At 40.4% G+C, this 22747-nt stretch overlaps 1 protein-coding gene across 1 annotated transcript; it reads left to right on the top strand.

The window, feature by feature from the left end:
* Positions 1–16975: 16975 nt before the first annotated feature.
* Positions 16976–21422, top strand: LOC139804732 (heat shock factor protein 5-like). The gene is made up of 6 exons (XM_071762226.1): positions 16976–17817; positions 18270–18395; positions 19210–19292; positions 19579–19746; positions 20169–20322; positions 20675–21422. Exons 1-6 carry the CDS (start codon positions 17265–17267, stop codon positions 20734–20736), a joined length of 1146 nt encoding a protein of 381 aa, XP_071618327.1. The 5' UTR covers positions 16976–17264; the 3' UTR covers positions 20737–21422.
* The last annotated feature ends 1325 nt before the right edge of the window (positions 21423–22747 follow it).

Here is a 22747-nt window from a genome sequence, read left to right as displayed (position 1 = left end):
CAGAATGTACAACTACACATGTGAATATCTGTTACTGCACATACAACATAAATGCTGATACTCTTCAATTACATAGGTACCATTTTTATTTTCAGATTTTTTTAGAAGTGGGGCATTCTGCAGCTGTCATACACCATAGCTATTTGATTGCTTGAGGATCCCATTAGAGGGGGTGAAATATCATGAGCTATTGCTGTAATTTATTAGGTCCAGTTCTACAAATCACAGAGCTGTACACAACACTTGCTGGTGGTGATTTTTGTTTCCTCATACTTAACATTACTGAAAGGCTGTATCACCCATGTTAGTAAGAACACGTTTCTCCCCTATCCTTTTCTAAAAGACTTTTAAAATTTAATTCTTCAGCTTTTTCCCCAAGTCAGTATAGCTCTGTAATTTCATTTCACCTCCTGAGATGGGATCCAACAGCTGTTGTCCAGAGAGAACTTTATTTGAAGTACACCACAACATAAGAGAAAAATCCCTAAGTTCATAGCACTGGGAATGGCTTTGCCTAAAACAATCAAAAAGAAAGACAGACCATCATATAAGGAATATGTGAGTACATGTACACATAATTTCACTGATAAATGCACCCCAAAAAAACCCCTTATCACCTATTTCAATTTACTATTAGATGCATATCTTTATGTTGCTATATATATAGGGGGGAAGAAAAAAAAAAAGAGCCAAAATTTTAAATTACTTTTTTATCTTTCATTTTGCTCAAATGTTTCACAACTTAAGCCTATCATATTACAAGGCTCTTCAGGAGGCTTAAATAGTATTAAAATACTATCTTCAATTTGAAGGGCAAAATACCTGGAAAATTAAGGTCACATAATGTTACAAAACCTAATGGAGTATGGATTTCTGCTTGAAATACTTCAACCAGAAACCTCAGTAATCTTAAATCTGTCTCTCCTAGACATAATAAGTTTTTAAAGTTTGAATGAATTTCAGAATATGTTTCATATACCCTGTGATTTCTGAGCAGTGTACAAAGAACTATTAAGATCAGAATACTGAGCTGCTATAGGACAGACAAATCCTTCTAAACAAAGGCACTCTTAGAGGACATTAGGAATAGATAGCTGCAGTGATATATTTTGAACCAATAAATATGATATTAATTTCTTGAAATATATTTGGTTTTAGATACACATAAACACCACAGCATTAATAGATAAAGGGGTTATAAAGGAGAGCTTGGCATGCTTAAAAGATGTGCACAGTCATACAGAAAAAAAAAAAAAATTATTCTGACAGTTATTACCACAGTATTTACCTGTCTTCTTGAATGATTCTAATGTCATTGATTATTTCCTAAGGGTACACAAACCAGTGAACTTGAAGCATGACAGAGAACAGCCTAAAACTGCTTCAAACTAGGAATTTTTTTACTATGCTTCAACAGTGCTTTCAAATACCTGACATTTTATGGTCAACATCAGTCAAGAAAAGCCACAACACTGTCAGCCCCCAGGAGAGATGGGGGAGAGCACATCTGACAGTCTGAGCCCTGCTCAGGACAAGGAAGAGCCTTCAACCCCTCTGCAGCCTGCTTGGTATTTCATGATGGGAACACACGAGCAAGCAGTAGATTTGAGAGCTGCAGCCTAGTGTCAGGAATTCTGCTACCTGTCTACCTACTAGGTAAAGGTCTAATGCCATCTCTTGTCTAGAAGTAAAACCAGTTCTTTACAAAATAATCTGAGATACCAGGCATGAAGAAGGTGATTCCCAGCCATGACTTGCTGGACTACACAGCAGAACTCCCATCCACAATGACAGGAGGAAACTGCTTTTGCCTTTTCTGGATCAAAGTTAATTGGGGAAAAGAAGAAAGCTACCTAGGTATTTATATAGGTTTCCATAATCCTCCTGAAATGCACAGACAATTCAGCAACTGCATCCAAAGCCAAAGGAGCACTGTACTGCTCATAGATACTTCATAAGCCTGAAGACCAAGTACCACCTTTCTTTATTTGAAGCTGTGCTAAAGAGAGCAGCTTTAAACAACTTCTGGGTTGTTTTTTTTCCCTGACTCAGCTTAGAATTTCTTAACCTTTCTTACAGAGGCTTATCAAGCTAACAATCTGCTTTCCAATAGATACAGATGTACATATGATACATTTCAAGTGGAGTACAGCTTTAGGCATAAAATCTCTAAGGTAAAAGAAAAAAAAAGAAATATCAAACTTCAAAGACCAGTAAGACCTCATTTGAAGACTAAGATGAAAAATAATAACAAAACATTGCAGTCTCTTTCCAGGAGATGTCTGGCTAACTATGGCCATAAAATATTAGAAGACCCTTCTTTATCACATGCTGTGCTCATATGTAAAACTTCTTTTTTTTTCCTTTGTGTATGAAGATTATAAACACATCAAGCTAGAGACCTATTACATGTTTGGCACAGGTCTGTTACCCTATGGGCCACTGGAAATACAGATTCTTGATTTGACCAAGTTGAAAAGAATTGCATCATGTATTTCTGCATACCTGTAAAATTTGGACAAGAGAAGCCCACCAGAAACAGCCACTACAGTAAAAATGCATTTACTGTTTCGTCTGCTGAGGCCACTGAGACTGTGACCAAAGTGAGGTTCAAGCACTCCCTACTTTTCCTACACTGATCCCTTGGTAACTCACATCAGGAACTGGACTATGTCATGGCTGCTTTCCAGTTCACAGGTCAGGTTTTTATGGAGCTGTGTCCTGCTCTGCACATGTTGGAACACATGGGGGGGAAAGCAGAAACCAGGAACTTTTGAGCAGTCTTCTCCAGCTTAGACACTGCCATGGGAAGGTAAGTACCTGTCTGGTAGCAGGTGAATGTAAATTCTTAATTACACAGGTAGCTTATTCACAAAAATAATCCTTTTCCTCCCTGTAGACCATCATCATCTTCAAAAAACATTTAAAAAGCGTTCTCATTAAAAGAAGATTTGAACATTTAGGAGTTAATAGCTCTGTGGACAAGTCCAAGGCATGTAATGCAGAGTGAAGATAAAGGGTAATGTTAATTTGGGTAATGTTGTAAGAATTCCACCACAGGAATTCATCACCATTCTGTTTTCAGATAGGGCATAACTGCAAAACCATTCATTCTAATTCTCCAGTCAGGTTAGAATAACTGTGCTGAAATTGTTCTTTGATACAATAAGAACAATTCGTTCCATTTGATGCCAAAACTATGTGGTGATTAGCAGAATGAATGAAATTATATAAGTGTGATTTTTAGCAGTCATTTAACACTTAAGACCAGAATGATCCAAATGCAGTTAGATAATTCATCCAAAATTACCTAATATAAATACCCCAAATAATTGTAAATCTTAAAAAAAATACAAGCTCATATTCTAGCAAACAGTCAAAAATGCAGAGAATCCATTTGGAGACCAAGTGATTTTTAATCATGTCTACTGTGCCATTTATTTTACCCACAAGGTGGCATCTTTATTCTATGTTTTCCTTCTTTAATAGCCTAGAGAAGACCAACCTCTCCTTTATAAATACTGTGAATTCAGATGAAAACTGGAGGGCACTGCAGAAAGACAGTATTTATATTCAGAAATCATCAATATTTGTCCCTTTAAGATCAAACATTTACTGATTTCACCAATGGGAAAATTTGGAAAAAGTTTGTAATTCATGGCATGTGGTTCAACATCTTCCCAATTCAATTTCTGTACTAAATATAAAAGACAAATTGCTCCAGACGTGGTTGCAGATAATCTCTTGGTATTCTGCATACTAATGCTTGGTACTGTCAGTACGAAAGCTTTGAAAGTGAAAACCCTATAAACATGTATAAAGGTAGCTGAACATGCAAAGCAAGCTTTATACCTCTCCCACACTGGCCAAAACAGCTTAGTTGTTCAATACTTACAAAGATCTGAATTTATAAAGTTATATAAGGTTCATCAATAAAAAATAAAATCAACTGTCAGCTCAATATGGGACTGCAATATGTAACTTCTGTGCTGCATGAAGTTACACACTAGTAAATGGACATATCATTATTTAAAATAAAATTCTAAGACAAGTAATTACAGATTTTACTGTGTCTGTGAAAGTGCACTGAAAGTAGCACTAATTAAAAATTAATTGTAAATTTCAGGAAAATGTCTTAGATGACTGTAAGGCAGATTTTTATGCAAGGTCACAAATCAAGCAATTATATTAAGAGAAAAACCTAAGCAAACAAATATGCCTTTCTCTCTAGAAGTTATGCTGACCCCACTGTCTTGTTTTCATTGCTGTTCCTTTGTGTTTGGTTTTCTGCCATAAACAAATGCATGTATTCCTTAATTCCCTACTTTGTTCTCATGATCTGGGAAGGTTCTTTTACATTAAATCAAAAAGCTCTCAGGAACAGACACGGTGGTGTGCACACATGGTAAGCTAACTAGTTTACGTGGAATAATTCAAAATATCAAATATAGTTTCAAAGATTGGCTCTCAAAGATCAGAAACAGGGGAAAGTGTGAAGAAAACCTCTCCTAGGATCTTCCTGGTATATCACATTCATGCATTTTACTTAGATCTCTCCTGAAAATGAAAACTCAGTGGTACTAAATTAAACGTCATTCATTTTTACACTGCCATCAACATGCAATTTTAACAGTCATAAAACCCAGAAATCTATCAAAATTTAATAATACAAACAGGGGAATGTGAATTATATGCCCTGTTGCAAGATCGTATTTACTGAATAGAAATGTCAAGAGTAAAAGTTAATTCTAACAGTTACTTTACTTTGCCCACCAAATACAACTTTCTATATTCTTTCTGAAAGATTGCCTGCCATTAAATTTAATGCACTCATTCCAAACTTCTTCAATCTGAAGACCCCTAAAAGTTTTCCAGTAATAACACAAACTATTCCATGAAATTTTGCACAGACTGCTGTATGGTGAATAATAGATTGTTTTCCGTAGTTAAAAAATCAGTATAAGTTAAATTAGACATGTAAGGAAAAGCACCCTCTTACATAAATAATTATCTTACATGTTGGCCTGTGGCAAAAAATGTATTTTCCAATAAACTATATGCATCTGGTTTTTATTAAAGATTTGTTCTAATATAATTTCCTATCTCCTTCTAAATCTCTGGCTTGGCCAACAGGAGATTAAGAGATAAATCATCTCAAAGAAAACCTGTAACATTTCTACACCCGCATGCTAAAACTGTGAGAAAGTAGACAAGTTCAAATCAAGACTTCTGCCTTGGGTAAGAAAGCAGATGAAAACTTGTTTCAGTGAAAAGCTTAAATAATGAAAATTACTCTTCCATTACGAAGTGTGTATTTATGGCATTTGCCAGCTAAATATGTTTAAACTGAGGGATAGTTGTTACCTCACTGTTTGCATTACTGCAGTGATTTTTTTTCAAAAAACAAAAAAGGGTGGGGGCACACAGCTCAATTCTGAAATCCAGATAGGATGTTCTTTTATTACCAGGGTTATTGACAGATTGCCTGTGGTTTTGTTTTGCTTAGACCACCTTTATTTTCAAGTGTACTTCCCAAAATGGTCCTTATTTAGGTGATGTGTTTGCTCTGGAAGAGTAGGAACCCCCACGCAGTTTCAAAACTGCTGTACATATGTAGAGTTTAAATTTTGTGCCCCATGATGTTCCAATAAAGCCCATCTACCAAGCACAGAAACACTTCCAATTGCTAAGCCAATAGGGAACAAAGAGCCACTCTTCCAACCCCTAGTTAAAATTTTACTTGGTAGAAGAAACAAGATATGCAGGTGTGCATATTAAATGTCACACTACGTTACTACAGTTTTATACCAGTATTAATTTATGAAATATATAATTTAGTCATTTTTCTTTTCACTTCAGGTTAATTATCACTGTTTCTGACCAGTGCCAGGCACCTTTTCAACTATGAAAAAACTTTTTCAACTATCTCAACTTATGAGCTAGGAAGTTAAAAGCATTTGGTATATGTCAACCTAATAGACATAAAATTAAGAATTGAATTCAAGATAAAAATTGAATAAAAATATTTATATAATAAATAATATTCAAATTACTTCAAGAAGAAAAAGCTTAATCTATTGGAAGTTTAGGTTCCATTTCTTAGAATAATGACTCATTGAAAACCCACAAGCAACTAACAGGCCACATGCAAATTTTCTGAAGGCTTAAAGGTTATATTACACCTTCAGACAGGCAAACACGATTTTCCCATATGTGCTTGCAGCTTGTCAGGAAATATGAAACAATAAATATTAAAAACATTCAGAATTCCCAGTATTTCTGGTCATAATTTTCCTCTTTTAAATTATTTAGGACAATGAACCTGTTCTTATTTCACCAAACTTCAGTTTTTTTAATTATAATTATATGAACTGAAATGGTTCCCCAATGCAAATAGCACTAACCCTGCAAGCATTGCTGACATCACAATCATACAGAACAAGTCTGGATCCCAGGCACTCCCTAGCAGAAACCTAAGATGATTCTCCCTCAGACACAGTGGTATGGATCAACACACTTCAAAGCCAAGATGGCACAAATTGCCAAGAATTGACAGATAACAAAAATCTTTGTTTTCAGAGATCATGCCTTCAAGCATTCCAGGCAAGATAATTTACATCCTGTGATGCTTTATCAAAAAGAAAAAGCCTAGATAAAATGTACAGGACCTTCTAGATGAACTGAGTGAGATTTATTTATCTGAATATGTATTAAAATACAAAATTATAGAATACTAAAATCCTACAACTATTGATATTTTGTGGTCTTGTGCTGCCTACATTTAGCACAGCAAAACTTCAATATAGATTGTCATGTTAGCACAGTAACACGTTTGCACTCTAATAAATAAAACATTGTCAAAGGACACTTTGCACAAAGCCAATGTTTGTCTGGTGTTGAGTTGCTCCATGGTGTGCTTGGCACCTCAGGCTGGAATTACACTAAGGTAAGATTCAGAATCAGGAATCTCAAGCACCTGTAATCTCTGCAAACTTCTCATCCATCTACTGATCCTCCAAAAGTCTAAAATTTACTGTAGAGGAAGGAATGTTGTTGCTGGCATTCAGAACCAACATTAGGGGGCCAGCAATATTTATGTAAGTGTGACCATGAAAAAGTGACACAAGTTATTTGGAAGTGATCAGCATTCTGCAATTTTATACACAACTGGATACTCTGCTGTAAAAAGAAAAAGTATGCAGAGGAATCAACAAAGAGGCCTCTCATTTAAAAGATATTTGTATAAGAAACAGTAGTGGGAAGAACATTACACTTGGGCTCACTCCTGCCTTAACTACCTTACTCTGCTATGTACACCAGCAAAGCTGCCATGAGCAGATGCTAACACTGTAATTAAGTCTCAGGACCCTTTTGTTTTACTATAGGGAAAGAATGTGAAATAGTTGGGCAAACGAAATTGAGCATCAAGTACATTCAGTTTGCTGATGGCAAATTGATTTTTTCACAGCAGGCTATCAGTACAGTTTCAGACAAGCATTTCATTAAGATACAGCATACATAACTCCTTAGAACTCTGAACTACCTTCAACACAACATTTGGCTCAAAAAGCAATCAAGCCTTTAAGACTATTCTTGAAACAAAAATTTAAACCGTGTTCTCCAAGAGATTAAAATAAAAATCAAACCCAAAAAGCTTGCTTATGCAGCATGTAAGTTTACTAACAACACAACTGCCATGAACTGTTGCAGGGCAATTTCTGTAAGAATTTCCCAGCATTTTCTTTTGAATGTTTTAAACACCTGATGTCAATTCTAGGTGAAAAACCCACACAGTGCCTCTTACATTTTTCCAAATGGCTTGTCACAGCAGTGCTCCTCTGATGATTAGGCACAGAGGACAGGTAGCTTAGCAATACAACAGAACAGGGAGAGATATTCTCCCTGGTGTCTGACAGGCAGGTAGGTCATTCTTCTGGAGGAAGTCTGCCATGAGGATGGAAGCAGTAATACAGAAACACCACAAAAAAAAAAAAAACCCAAAACCAATTCTGAGCAATGCTGCTCACACAGGCCAACTTTTCCCCAGCTTATCCCATCAGAAGGATCTCCACAGCCTGTAATACCATCTGATTCAAAGCAGGATGCAGGAAGGAATGTGAGCAGCATAAAGGAGAACTAGGAAATGCAATAAACTGTAGTGCCCAAAACTCATACTGAATTTATGACATTTAATTAGAGGGTCAAACATTAATTATTCCATTAGGATTTGGGTTCAGCAGTGACTAGAGCTGTCCTGGCTTAAGAAAAATTCATAAAGTTCTTGCTGAAATCCTGTTCAAGGAAAAAGAAAAAAAAATACTCAGAACTTCCTCTGGGCTCAGTTGAGCTCGGTGTACTTATGAGAGCCAGTGGGGAAAATGTTGCCTTGTTTACTGTTTTTCTTCTTTCCTTTCAGATAGGATTACTGGGCCTCTAGTTAATGAGAATTTTTACTTGAAAGTTCAGCCTTTAAATGTTTTCCAGCTCGCTGCCAGAAGTGATACTGAACTCTGCACAGGAACTACCAATTTATCTTCATCCTCTATTCACTGCTGTCAAATATTAGGAGCCCTTTCTCCTGCTGTTCTACCCACTCCATGGACTCTAATCTCATGTGTGTCAAAACCTACTTTTCTATTCCCATCAAAAGCCTTCTATTCCCTCCTGCATTCCCACTCTGCCTTTCCTTCATCTCATCCAGTATCCAGCTGCATCTTCACAAGCTCCAGAAAGTGTTTTCAGTCATTTTTTTTTCCAGATCCTTCTCATCTCCAAATTAATTTTTCCTAATGCTTCATTCCTTTCCATTCCCTTTCACCCTCTTGATTTTCTCCCCTTCCCTGTAGCAGGAATGGGCAGAATCTCTCTAAAAGCATCCAAGTTCCAGTCTCACTGGGAGAAATTAGAGGTATTGGTCATCTTTATTGTGCCAATCTAGACTTGAACCTGCAAAGATTTAGTAGAGCCCACAGTCTCACACCAAATCAATTGACAGATGCACTTAAAATTATCAGTTGGTAAAGAATATGCACAGCAGCCTGTAATGGCAGAGTTGAACTCAGCTGTGAAATAAACATTCAAAACAGGATTTTAAGCAACACATAAGTATTTCATTTAAGCAGCCCAAATTAGGACAGAGTGTCAGATTAACACTGAATTTTTGTAATTGTGAGAATTCTTCATTTTTTCACAGTTGACATAAAAATAATAAAATTGTTAACTAAGAGTTTTAGATGGCTTGTTTTGTTCATTTTAACTCAAGCCAATTATTCTGTGTACTTGACTGTTTTTAAAAATGCAAATTTGATGCAAAAAATATGTGAATAGGGGGAAATTAATTATTTTTGCTGTGTGAAGCAGTGCAGTGAAATATCTAACTGCATATGAAAACTCAGAGAACAAATGCAACTAATAAATCACAACCAGAATTTCTTCAGTTCTGTTACACTTGCTCAAGATGATGAAACAAAACACTTTTTTTTTAATTGGCTGTTTCTTGTTGCTTTCTATACAGTGCTGCTTTCCCTGTGAGATTTAAAATGATAAGTAACTAGAAATTAGGAAGAGAATTAGCCCATTATTCTGTAGCAATGACACAATGATTAATTATATTAGTTTACTGCCCCTTCTGCTTCAAAACCCTGCAGTCATAAAATGAGTTTTGTTCAATATTCCAGAAGGGATATGACAATTAAATTTATACAATTTAACAAATTCCTGCAGGAAAGCCATACTGGTCTAAGACAGTAGATGGATGAATCCTCTCATTTACAATAATATGCAGATGGCATCCCCCTGACTGAGCAATGCACAGATAGATAAGGAAGATTCCCAAATGAATCAGAAAAAAAGGCTGTGAAGAAACAAGGGTGGAAATAGATCAGGCAAGTCTGAGCTTGTGTGTCCTCCTGGAAAGCACTCAAAAACTTTTTACTATAATTCTATCCATACCTAAAAATTGTGCTTTGTTTTACCTAGTTCTTTTTAAACCGTCTAATATTTTTAACACTGAATATTTTCTAAGCCCTACTGACCATGAAATAAATTAATGGCTACTAGACTCTAGGGGTTTAAAATCACTGCCATACCCACACAAATCCCAACATCTTCCATGTCTCTGGTAAAGAAGGAGACTTCTGTTTGCATTTTGCATGGCAGTAGAACATAAATCAAAATCTTTGCTTTTAATTAGACAACTTTTTTTTTTCTTCTCCCAAGAATAAGGAATAATATCAGAGTTCTGGAAAATGAAATAGGTATCTTAACCACAAACCAGCTATGGCAGCAGAAGCAAGACTCTGTAGCTAACCTTTGCACCTTAGTCCTGACAGGAGCACTGTTTATCATTTTTAGAATATCAAAATAAACTGACTGCAAAGCACCACTTCTGTGTTTAAATGAATAATACAAAACAAAGCTTCTGGGTGAAGAATGAAAGGGCTTTATAGGAATAAGGTATACATAATTATGAGGTAGATTTGACTAAAGAATGTTAATGTTTGTACTGCAAAACAATCAGGGCTTAACTACATTACCAGGAAAGAGGAAAAAGGTAGCAGTTTAGTTGAAAGACACATTTATTACTTGACTTAGTAAACTGGCATTTCATATACCAATATGCTGTATTTCAGTAAAACAACTCTTATACCACATTCTCTGTAATCTCTGGATAAACTGGATTATTATGGGTAAACAGAAAATACATGTTACAATCAATACATGTTACCTAAGAATACTTTTAGCATCAAAATTAAATGCTATACTTTATTTCAAACCCACTTCATAATAAAAACAGACATTAAACATACTGTTTAATATGAGAGAATACCACAGTCCTCAGGTACAAAGCCATAAAAATCTAGATAGTGAAAATCTACCCATTTTAAGATGAATTGTCATTCTATTTTTCAATGCATTTTAAATGAAGTGCATGACACAGATCAGTGGCATTTGCCACACAAGCAGCAAGGGCAACTGGGCTGGGGCCTCAAAGCCTCTCCCTGCACAGAGCTGGAGGCCTGGGTGTTTCTCCCTCCCTAACTTAAAAACAAAAAACCCTATGTTTAAATTCCTCAGTATTTGCTATCCCAAAGATTTTGGGAACAACCCAGTTGCTTAAGCCATCTCTCTCTCATTCTTTCAGGCATCCTTTCCAGATTAATTCACTTTCCATCTGAGAAAAAATACATCCCAACAAGCAGAGCCCAAGGTAACAGTGACTGATGTTTGAGAAAGGCACTTCCAGTAGAAGGGGTCATACATAACATGCCAGCTACAGTAGAAAAAGTGATTATTTGACCACTGTGGCAACTCAGACTCCTCTAATATACCTACATTTCAGATTCAGGTTCCAACCCACAGTTGCCAAACAAGTGCATAATTTCTGGCCTGTTTGCCACCCCCAGGAAAGCTGTCCAAGAGCCAGTTCACACAGGCACCTGACAGACACCTGGGGCAAGGGAGAGAGGTCTTCATGCATTGTGCATGGTAACAAAAATATGTTATCTAATCTCATGCTGGGCTGCTTTCAGGGGGTTTTGCCCCATTGTCCTCAGCCAGCTGTCTGGCTGGGCAACTGCTTTTTTAGGTCAATTAGAGCATGACTGCTCTTCTGAAGTAATTGCACACAATGTATGGACTTTTTTTATAACCAGCAGTAATCCCTTTATTGAGATCTGAAAGGTTATATTATACCCTCTTCCAGCCCTTCTGGTGGTTGCTCCAAGCCTGCCTGTGCTGTAACTTACCTTGTGTCTGGGCTGAGCTGACCTGGCTTGTTCAGTCTCCTAGGGGTCCATTTGTTTGTTTATTCCACTGGTAGCCTGTAGAGAGGAGACAAACTGAATTGTTTCTGTGGTTCTTCCACTAAAAGGTTCAAGTTGAAATTGTCTGTGCACCTTGCCAAGAAACTTCAGTCCAATGAAAGTAAATAGTCCTGACAAATAAAGGGCATCAGTTAAAAAGAGAACAAGCATTCAGTGTTATGACAATACAACAATAGTGAGGCTAAAAGACAAAGCACATCAAAGCCTTACACTGAAAATGATAGTTTCTCATACTACATTTCATTTTTTAGTTCAGAATGTTAAGTACAAGAGCCACATATGAAGAAAGCAACCACTGTGAAAGCTGCTGTGCTCTTCTCAGTCAGTGCAGGACAATGTTGACCTTCACGCTATAATACTAAGCTGAAGTTCTTGAAAAGAGACATTGTTTCAAAAGCCACCTGTTTTTATAAGGGTGAGAAATGCCTGTTAAGGACTAGGTTGAAACCCCTGAGGTCGCATTACATTTGACATGTGACATCTAAACTTCTTTATATGAAAGGGAAATTCAGGAAGCTCTCACCCCTCTGTGTTACTTAGCTGTGCTTTGAACAGAATCCAGCACAGGCATTTACTAATGGGAAAGCTTTAGATTGGCTTTAGATACCCTTTCTATTTATCTAAATATTTATCTTGTGGCTTGCAAGTAAGTAAACCTGCTTCTCTCCTTATGGCCTGAAGGAAGTTATTTTTGTCTGGATAGGTATGGCATTCAATACATAGTAAAGTGCTACCACCACCAGAGGAAACAATTACCAGAGATGTAAAATTATGTCTTTTATCATAGAGCAGCACGAATCTCCTAAGAGCCTATAAAAAGATGCATAGAAATCTTCACCTCCTTCACAGTACAGAGCATAATAAGCTTATCAGGTCCCAGTACCTTTAATTAATGCCCATGACAGTGACAATGTGACAATAAGAGCTGCAGTGTCACTCACAATTGGTGAAATTTGGCAAGCATTATTTGGACAGAGGGACACAGCAATAAATGCCTTTTTTTTTTTTTTTTTTTTTTTTTTTTTTTGACAACCTGACATCAAATTTTGTTAGGTGCCTCTCTTGTATTAATTTTTTCAATGCAGGTTCATTTGGGGGGGAGGAAAGGAAATGTCGTAGCAAAGGGCAAATACCAGCAGCAGAAGAAAATGGCAAAGTCTTGGCCTACACCTTCAACATTAATTTTACCGTCTCTTCAGTGATTGGGATCCTTTAGCTCCATCTACTGGTACCATGTCCTCTGCATCAGGCTGCGGAGTGCCGGGCGGGAGGGGACACACCAGGACACGCAGCACTGAAGGCAGCGGCAACTGCAGGAGGAATTGCGGGTTTAACGAGATGGTCCTCAAGAAGCTGCTGCTGCAAAGTCAGTTGTTCCCCCACAAAGTGGTCACGATGTTCAACCTTCTGACAGCTACAGTGTCCATCAAGCAATCTCATCGGTCTGTGCACTGAGAAAGGCTCAGCAAGTACATGGCACAGAGAGGAAACTGAAGGTGTCTACAGGAGAGCCAGATGACAGAAGTGTCATCCTCATTTGGCTGTTAGAAGTCTCAACTACACAGAACCGTAGAATCATTTTGGTTGAAAGAGATCTCTACGACATTCAAGACCAACTAACTTCTAACCTAGCACACTGCCCAGCCCACCACTAAACCATGTCCCTAAGTACCAGGTAGGTCTACATGGCTTCTACATACCCACAGGGATGACAGGTGTATTCCTGGGCAGCCTGTTCCAGTGCCTGACAACTCTTTCAGTAAAGAATTTCTTCCTAATATCCAGTCTAAACCTCCCTTGGCACAGCATTCAAATGGGTTCAGAATTCACAGACTGCACAGTGACACCGTACACAAGGACATTTCAAAAGACACGAGGAGCTCAGTTTTAGGTAACTTGGTTCCACCCAGATTTACAGATTCTTACAGACAACTAACTTTAAAAGTATGTGATATCAAATATCTTAACACTAACGTCCCTGAATTAGTGGTGAAATCCTCGCAATCTGTTGTCTTAGTCTACTTTTTTGTCTTTTTTTCTTTTTTTTCCCCACTCTCATTAGTGTCTCAAATCTGTTACTTTTTTTGGTTATAGAAACATTAATTTCAGAGTCAGAGGGTCAGTCCTGCCACAGTGGAAACTTGCCTTTTTCAGCCCTCTATTAAAGTGTTCACCAATTTACTCCTGATGAGAAACTGGTCAAATAATCACATAACAGCCAGGTCATAAGAGGAAAGCTAATTTGTATATCTGCCCTGAATCCAGCTTACAGCTATTTACAAATCTTTTTTTACCCAACAGCTTTGATGTAGCTCTACGTATTTTTAAGAAATATTATGTGTTTGTTTATTCTTAAGATTTATTTACATGGGAACTGCTTTATTAGAAATGCGGCTGTTCCATCTTTTCCATAATTGGTGCATAAGAGTTGGACAGATTTTAGAAAAACAGATGTTTTGACACTACCCATAAACAAATAAACCTCCTCTGACAAACACTTTCAGCTTGGTTTTCTCATATATTTGTATTTAAGCACTATCTTTTCCTAGAAAGTAAATAAATTAAGTTCCCTCTTTTCCCATAACACCAGATTGAGAGAGAGCCATCAAGAGATGTATAAGCACTAACTGTTTCATAGGGGATACTTTAGGGAAACAGATGGGTATAATTATGGCTTTAATGGAGATCTTACCTAAAATGCTTGTGCTCCACTGCCACCTTACAGTTTGATTCTCAGTTATAAATGCATACATTAATCTTTGTAAAGGTCTTTACAGATTTTAAGCTGAAGGGGAACACAGAGCTTTGTAGCTACTTCACAGGGAAAGAAAGCACATAGAAACCAGAAGGCACCATACTGCTGGAACCTCCGGGACCTGGAAGAGAGTATGTGTTGCTTAAACAACTAAAATCATGCTGCAAATCAGCAGAGGGAGCCAACTGCCTTGCTTTGCAAGGACCAACCCGCAGTGCTACCCTGCAGTCAGCCTGGCAGCCTGCCTGCCAAATCCCTACCATCACTTTACCACAGGGTGGTGAAACCCTCATGATCGGCGAGGGGTGGTTTGGTCCCCACTGTGTAACTTGGCTTCCTTTAGGGAATATTGGAAAAACCCGAGCTTTGCAGCATCGTTAAATTTTACTGACTGATCCAGGCTGTGCTGCCACAACCTCTGGAAATGACCAGTACCAAAATGTTTTTGAAGAAGCTGAGAAAACACCCATTTGGTGTTTTTGGTGCTAATTGGGGGAGTAATAAAAGTCATCTTCATCTCTTTCTGCCCCTTTACACCTGTATAAGCATTTTCTCTTTTCACAAATGCTGCAGAAGGGGTTTTGCTCAAATCAGTGGGGACACATATGCAGAACATCCCTGACAAAAACCCAGCAATAACAATACTGTATTGCCACCCCCACAGTATCAGCCTTCTGAGCTCACCTTTAATTTCTTCAAAGGAATTCTCCTTTTGTTCCCATACTATGAGACAGTACATGGTAATATGAATACAGAAGTCCATAATTTCAAATCTCTTTTTTTTTTTTTTTTTTTTTTCTTCTGTTAGGAATTCCAAGCAAACATCTGCAAAATTTAATCCCTTTCTGCCTCCATCTTGGAAAGCCTTTTCCTCACAAGAACTGTTCCTCTTTGCTTCTTATTCTTCATAATGGTGAGTTTAAAGGCTTAACTATCTCTGAGTGACCTCAATCAAATCAGTCTTTAATGCATTTACACATGTGCTCTTGAGGGAACAATTTGATTAGCTAATCATTTAATTACAAACTGCTGAATTAATAATTATACGCAGGAGAACTTAACTCAAAGTGAGAAGGGTGTTATAGGACTGACAGCTGGGAAGGAGTGTGGCAACCTTTACCTGTGGTAAATTTATTTGCAAAGTGAACACACATTATTTGGAAGCAGTAAAACCCAATAAATGCAGAATCAGACTAATTCTGAAGTATCTTTTCTTCTGTACCCAGAAAAGTAGAGGGCTGAGTTCTGTGGCTGTAACTGCACTCTGATATTTACAGTATTTCCTAATATGCACCAAGGAGGGAAATTATACATTCTCCTTCTATTATTCTTCTGCGATATGAGTTATCTACCTGGCAGGTGAAGAAAGACTTCCTTTTCCAGCTCAGGGGCTGAATATCTCCAGGGTGCTCCCACTTCTTCAGCAGATGTCCCCAGCAAGCAGTCCCTCCCCTGCCCCCAGGAGTTACAGGTCCCATAGCACAGGGCACAGGCTGTGGCATGATGCAACACAGCGTGACACAGTGCTAGCAGTCTGGAGAGAGTTTTGAACATGATGCAAGAGCTACAACCAAACAGTGAGACTGTCACCTCGAATGATCATTGATGGGATTTCCTTCTCCAGCAGACTCACGTCAATCAATACTGCTGGCCCACAGAGATTTTCATGGTATTTAAAAGATCAAAAATAAAGGCTAATTTTCCTTTAGTGGTATGGAATATGACTTCTGGAGATATTTTATGAGGTTCATTCTCTGGAGAAAATCCATTCTGTCTGTAATATCCCTGAGATAACCTCACTCAGACAGAGGTTATTACTGTGTCCCTGCTGTCCAGGCCACTGTGGCTGCTCCCATCCCATGAGGTAGAGGCAGGTTTGCAGCAGTGGACTGAGTGACATTAACATTGTAAAAAGGCTATTCAAGGGGGACAAGCAATAGTCACATCAGATAAAAATGAAATGCTGAAAGAGAGGAAAAATCTCTCATTTCAGAAGAGGCCATGTGGGCAAACAGCATCTGCTACACCCAAAGTAACTCAGTGACATCGCTATCACCTGAGGCGGAATCCTGGTTCCTCTGGCACCCGAGCCTTTCCAGCGGCTTCTCCAAGTTCCTCACTCCTTTGCGGGGCTGAGGGGAGTGGGGACTCTCCGATGGACCTGGGGGAGCTGAGATGAGCGGTGGGGCTGCGGTGTGCTGAGGGAGCTGAGGGAGCTGAGGGGGCTGAGGGGGCCGAGGGAGCCGAGGGAGCTGAGGGGACGGCCGCGTGCTGGCCGGGCTGCGGGGCGAGCCGCGGGCGAGCCGGCCGCGTGCTGCCCGCGTGCTGCCCGCGTGGCGGCTGTCGGGGCACGAGCGTTCTTGCGCGCCCGTCGCCATGGAGAAGCCGTCCGCGTCCCTCCGCATCCCGCCGCGTTCCTCGGCAACCCACCGCGTCCCTGGCATCCCGCCGCGTTCCTCCGCATACCGCCGCGTTCCTCCGCATTCCGCCGCGTTCCTCCGCATCTCACCGCCTTCCTCCGCATCCCACCGCCTTCCTCCGCATCCCACCGCCTTCCTCCGCATCCCACAGCGTCCCTGGCATCCCGCCGCGTCCCTCCGCATCCCACCGCGTGCCTCCCATCCGCCGCATCCCTGGCATCCCACCGCGTCCCTCGCATCCCTCCTCCTTGCGTGCTCGTCGGCATGGAGGAGCCGCGTCTACCATCTCCAATTGACCCCCATACGTTCCCAGCCAAGCTCTGGCGCCTGGTGAACAGCCCCCGCTGCTGCTCCGTGCGCTGGGACGCCCGCGGCGAGGGGCTGCTCATTGACCAGGCGCTCTTTGAGCGGGAGCTGCTGGGCGCCGGCCCGGGCCTCGCCGCCGGCCCGGGCGGCGACGGTGCCGAAGTCTTCAAGACAAAGAATTTCAGCAGCCTGGTCCGGCAGCTGAACCTATATGGGTTCCGAAAAGTGATGGCGGGGCCGGCGGGCAGCGGAGCCGGGGCCGGGGCTGGGCCGGGCCCGAAAGGTGACTGTGGGGCTGGAGGCAGTTCCTCCGGGCCCCTACACCACTTCCACAGCCCCCACTTCCACCGTGGCCGCCCCGACCTCTTGACCCAGATGAAGCGGCTGACGAGAGCCAACAGGGCCAAGCTGGCAGCCGGGCTGCAGGCGTCCAGCCGCCCGGCCACCCGCATCCAGCGGCTGATGGGCTCGGCGCTGTCCCCGGACCTGCTGCCCAAGGCCAATGGTCTCGGTGAGACGGAGTGGGGTGTGCGGGGCCGCCGTGGATTGCAGAAGCGGTGGCTGGTGTGGGGGTGGAACGTCGGCACTCCCCTGAGGAGCAGGGCAGCCCGGTCTTGCCGCTGGCCGCTCGGCTCCCCCGCTGTAGGGAAGCGGCTGTAGGTCCTCTTAACCATCCTCTGCCCTGCAGCTCACAGAGCAACTGTGCTGGTTCGGCACAAGGCTCTGGAGGAGACTGAAGCTGTAAAGCCGGGGCTTCTCATGCTCCCTTCCCTTGCCTCTCAAAACACCTTTCATTGACAATTCTTCCACTTTAAAGAGCCCACTGCAGGACCACAGGACAGCTTCAGCAAAAGCTCCTGGGGTCCACCTCATACCAGAACCGTGGCACTTTGCCAAAATAAGGTTGAGAGCAGGGTCCAGTCCCTTCTGGAACATCACGGGGTTCTCTTTGCTTGCTTCCAGGGTACGAGGTTCCTACAGCCACAGGCATTGGCGTCCCGCTTCCCCGGAGGTGCTGCACAACAGTGACATACACGGTCAGACCAGTATCCTCCATCCTGCCACTAGAGCAATGGTCCAGTTCCACAGGTAAGACAAAAACGTCTGCACTTGTTTTTCAAAAAGATGTAGAAATGTGCTCTGTCCTGTCTATCTGAAGTGAGAATTCGACATAAAGCACAGAGTCTAAAGGAAGAGAGACCTTGAAAGCAAAAAGAGTTTCTGGTTGGTATTGCCCATCCTTCCTCCAGACCTTGAGTGTCCCCTGGTGACTTTCCAGATGGACACTCTGTTCAGGTTATAGGGCAAAGGAAAAAACACTTGTCCACAACTACACAGTGTTAGGCAAACTTTCCCATTTTTTTGAGTCACACAAAACTAGGATGATGCTGCTAAAGCACTGAGAGCTGGTTCAAAAGTAGTACACTTGGTCTCCATGTGTGAAGTGTCTGAAGTCAAAGATCAGTAAAAAGCATCATGTAGACCATCTCATTCTACTCAAACTATTTTCATATCTTAGTTTATTTTCTTGCTTAGCTTCTTTATGTTGTATTTTTTAGTCTCACAAGACTAGAAAGCATACAAGTCCTGCTGACTTTCTTTTGTCTGCTATGTTTCTGCTACAATTTTCAGTCCAACTTCAGTGGAATTGCTTTTCAGAACAGAATCCCATGCAAATCATTGTTGGTCTCAGTTATCTTTTTTTCAGTATCAAAAAAACCCTTCTGAAACTCAAAGATAGCAACTATTCCCTTGGACAAACCAAAGCTTAAGTATTACTGGGGGGGCAGGGATACATTTTTTACTATCATTGCAATGATTCCACCAAGTAAGCACTAGAACTGCATGTGCCAAGCCCAGCTTCTCCAGGCTGCTCACTGTGCTGCCATTCTTGCATCCACAGCACCGTGTCGCTCCCCACCCAGCACCTCCTCTGGCTCTCCGGGTCTGGCATCTTCAACAAGCAGCCCCTGCAGCTCTGTCCAGGTGAGTGCAACGTCCTGACATGAGGTGAAAGAAAAAGAGAACAGAAGAAAGCAAGCGTGCCAAGAGTCAGGTGGTTAATGGAAAACAAGGCAAAGTATCAGCCCTTTTGGTTCATAATTAAAGCTGCTGTCCTAACCGAAAATAACAGACAGGCTTTCAAGCTTTTGGATAAGCAAACACTTGAGTGGATTGCTGCTGTTCCTTTCCAAGGCCTTAGAGAATTGCTACACATCCTGGCACTGTGATTTTTGGATAGCAGAGTTCCCTGTATTTTTCTTTCTTCCAGACTCCACCTGTTCAGTCCTCTTGCACAGCAGATGTTCCACCATGTGATGCTCCTGAGGCAGAAGTCAACCTTGAAGAATTATTCCAGATGATCGAGGAGAAGTGTGCACCAATCATTGATGAAATAATGAAAGGAGAGAGCCAGACATTTTTAACAGCAGATCATGCTGTAAGTACCTCGTTCCCCCCTGCAGCCTGCTGAACTTTTGTTCTACACATACTACAATGTTTGTTTTCTTTATAATTTTTTAATTATAAAGGGAGTACACCTGACTTTCTTTTAGACTCATTCTCCAACCTATTTGGATAACCAAGGCAAAGCTCAGGCAGTGAGGACATGCAGCCTACCTTTGCCTATCCCAGTGTTCTGATGTCACATTTCCCCTAAAAGGGCATTTTCTAAGAGCTTGAGCTTCCATCAGGCAACCTTCCTTCTGAGGTGAAAACACCTCTTCTGTAAACCATCTAGGCAGTAGTCAACACTTGTTACCTGTCCTTTTGGAGCACAGAAGAGTTATTCTTTTGTCCCTAGAGCAATTCCAAAAAACACTGAGTGATCTTTTGGTTTATTTCTACTTGTTTGTTTTTAAGGACAATACCAAGGGTACATGTGCTGCAGTGACTGAAGAGGGACAATTCCCACCTGGAAGACAGCTCATTTACACATTGGGAGAAGAGGGAGATTCCCCTGTAACACCCACCTGCAGGAAAAGGAGACACAGTTCTCGTGATGACAACTCCCCTGGTAAGAAGAGACTCTGCAGTTTTTTTAGAGATTGCCAGACAGCTACTCTGACCTAGCTGTTGGAGAAAGGGGAGATCAGAACAGTTTTGTTCTTGTCTGCAGTGTGAGGTCTTCATTGTGCCTCTCAGTCAGTTGCTGTGCATGTAGGATGTCTCAGGATGCACATACAAATGACACGTCTTGAAGAGCAGGAGCACTTTCCCTGTAATTTGCTTGCCTCCCATGCTCAAGTTCCAGGCTGCCTCTCAAACCCTATTTTCTAGCACCTGCTTGAAGTGCAATTGCTGTGTGTGCTGCTGAGTGACAAGGACACAGGGTCTGAGATTTACTCAGCATGCCCTTTCCTTCCTAGATCTGCAGGGAGGTGCAGCCTGCAAGCGGGGCCGCTTCCAGGAGGAAGCAAGCAGCAAGTGAGAAGTTCCAGAAGATGTCAGCAGCTGCCAGCCAGATCATTCATATTAGAATATATTTTGCTTTCACTTTAATATTTTTAGGGTATTAGCCACTCCATTTTTTCACCTTTTCAATGATGCTTTATTCCTGCTATGTTATTTGTTGTTTTAGTACTTTTAAATAATGTTGAATAGGTCTTCAAAGTAGGTTATTAACTTTTAAAATAGGGTTGTATTTATACTGATAGGAGATGTTATGTTTTAATAGCACTGCATTAGATGTTATGTTAAATACTATTTTTACATATTTATAGATATTCACACCTATTTATTCAGGTTTTGTTATGTTAGATACTATTTATTATATATTTATACCTATTTATAGACATTCATACCTATTTATTCAGGTTTTGTTATGTTAGATACTATTTATTACATATTTATATCTATTTATAGATATTCATACCTATGTATTCAGATTTATTTTTTATACTACTTGCAGGATATAGGGTGGGGGGGTACATCCTCTATTTATAAATATATTTATATGTTAATTTTAAAATGTTCTGGAGCTGGATCTCCTGCAGTAACAAGATGCATTTAACAATATCTTTGTTAATGGAGACAGGATGGGATCTGTTGTACCTCGAGAATGTTATTTTGTACTCTCTTTCTTAGGCAGCAAGCAATTAAACTTTTAAACTGTCAGGAGTGTTGCCTCTTTTTTTTCCTCCGTGTTTTAAATTTCAAGTGATGGAGTATCTTAGTTTTGAAAAAGCATTCATGCTTTCAGTAGTTCTTGGTGACAACATTTATCAACAAATAAACCCAACTAAAACCTCATGGGTCAAGACTTATGGTCACGGGCAAAACAGATTCAACTTTGGGGAAAAATAAATCAGTTTAAGTTATCATTAATCAAAACAAAACAAAGAGAGAACAAAAATCGGAGCTTAAATACCTCACTCCCCCTCTCCCTTCTTCCTGGGCCCCTATCACTTTGTGCCTGTACCTCAGCCACCCCACACACACAGTCACATTCCTCTTGGGAACTGTCACCTCTCCTGGCAAGGGGTCCCCCATGGCTGCAGCTCTCTCTGCTCCCCCCTCTCCTCTGCCCCAAGATCTTAGAGCTGCTCCTCCTGGAGAGCTTTCAGCAACTTCTCACAGGAGTTACCCTCTGGGGACACTCCCTCTCTACAGAAATTCAGTCACACCAACCCACCACAATTTGGAGTAACAAAGGAGCAAGTGGAGCCAGCATTTTACAACAGATTTGATTGTTGCCATTTCTCACCTCCACAGTAAGTATTCCAACAACATGTTCCAACCAAGCCACCCAAATACCGTGTTTCTAATGTTATATATTCTAATATAAACTTCTGCAAAAGTCTACTTAGTAGAAAAAATGCTATGTCTCCTAAATGCTCTCATTAGAATGTAGAGAACTACACATTAAAATGGATTTTCATAAATATTTACTAAGGGAGAGGAACAGGGTTAACAGCAGGGTTAACAGTTCTCAAAAACAATCACTCCATCTCTTGCTCTTTGCTCCTAATCATCAAAGACAGCTTCAAAAGACATGCATTCTCCTTAGCCCACAACTACTGCCTGTCTTTAATCTCCAATAGAGTTTTTTTGTTCTACTTCTTGTAAATTATTCCATAATTCTTCGATTTTTGTAATTTTCAATTTGACTCCTTCTGCCCAAATAACACAAATAGTTTTTACATCTCATTAGTATGTTCCTTGACACTTTAGCTTATACTTATCTTTAAACCACAATCCTTTTTGTTAATTGTTCATGGTGGGTTTGGTTCTAATGAATTTACTCTATTTGAAAACAAAAAAGGCAAAATATCTACTTCCTATTAGCACACCTGCTTTTGTAACCATTCTGCTTTGCCATCAGTAGTTACCAAAAACTTACCTAACAAGTGAGAAACAATACTACGTAATCCATGTATTAATTGAAAGCAGATGTACTCATAGCAAAAATTTCAGATTGATGTGTAAAATACATTTCACAT

The sequence above is a fragment of the Heliangelus exortis genome, chromosome 18, assembly GCF_036169615.1.
Source record: "Heliangelus exortis chromosome 18, bHelExo1.hap1, whole genome shotgun sequence".
Taxonomy (NCBI): domain Eukaryota; kingdom Metazoa; phylum Chordata; class Aves; order Apodiformes; family Trochilidae; genus Heliangelus; species Heliangelus exortis.
Note: the sequence above shows the minus strand (reverse complement) of the source record. Positions and strands in the feature narration are given on the sequence as shown.

Bases quoted from the DNA above. Each gene is read 5' to 3' on its own strand.
- LOC139804732 (XM_071762226.1), top strand. From the start codon at position 17,265: ATGGAGGAGCCGCGTCTACCATCTCCAATTGACCCCCATACGTTCCCA. The intron at 18,396-19,209 runs GTAAGACAAAAA...TTGCATCCACAG, and splicing joins GCAATGGTCCAGTTCCACAG to CACCGTGTCGCTCCCCACCC. The intron at 19,747-20,168 runs GTAAGTACCTCG...TTTGTTTTTAAG, and splicing joins TTTTAACAGCAGATCATGCT to GACAATACCAAGGGTACATG.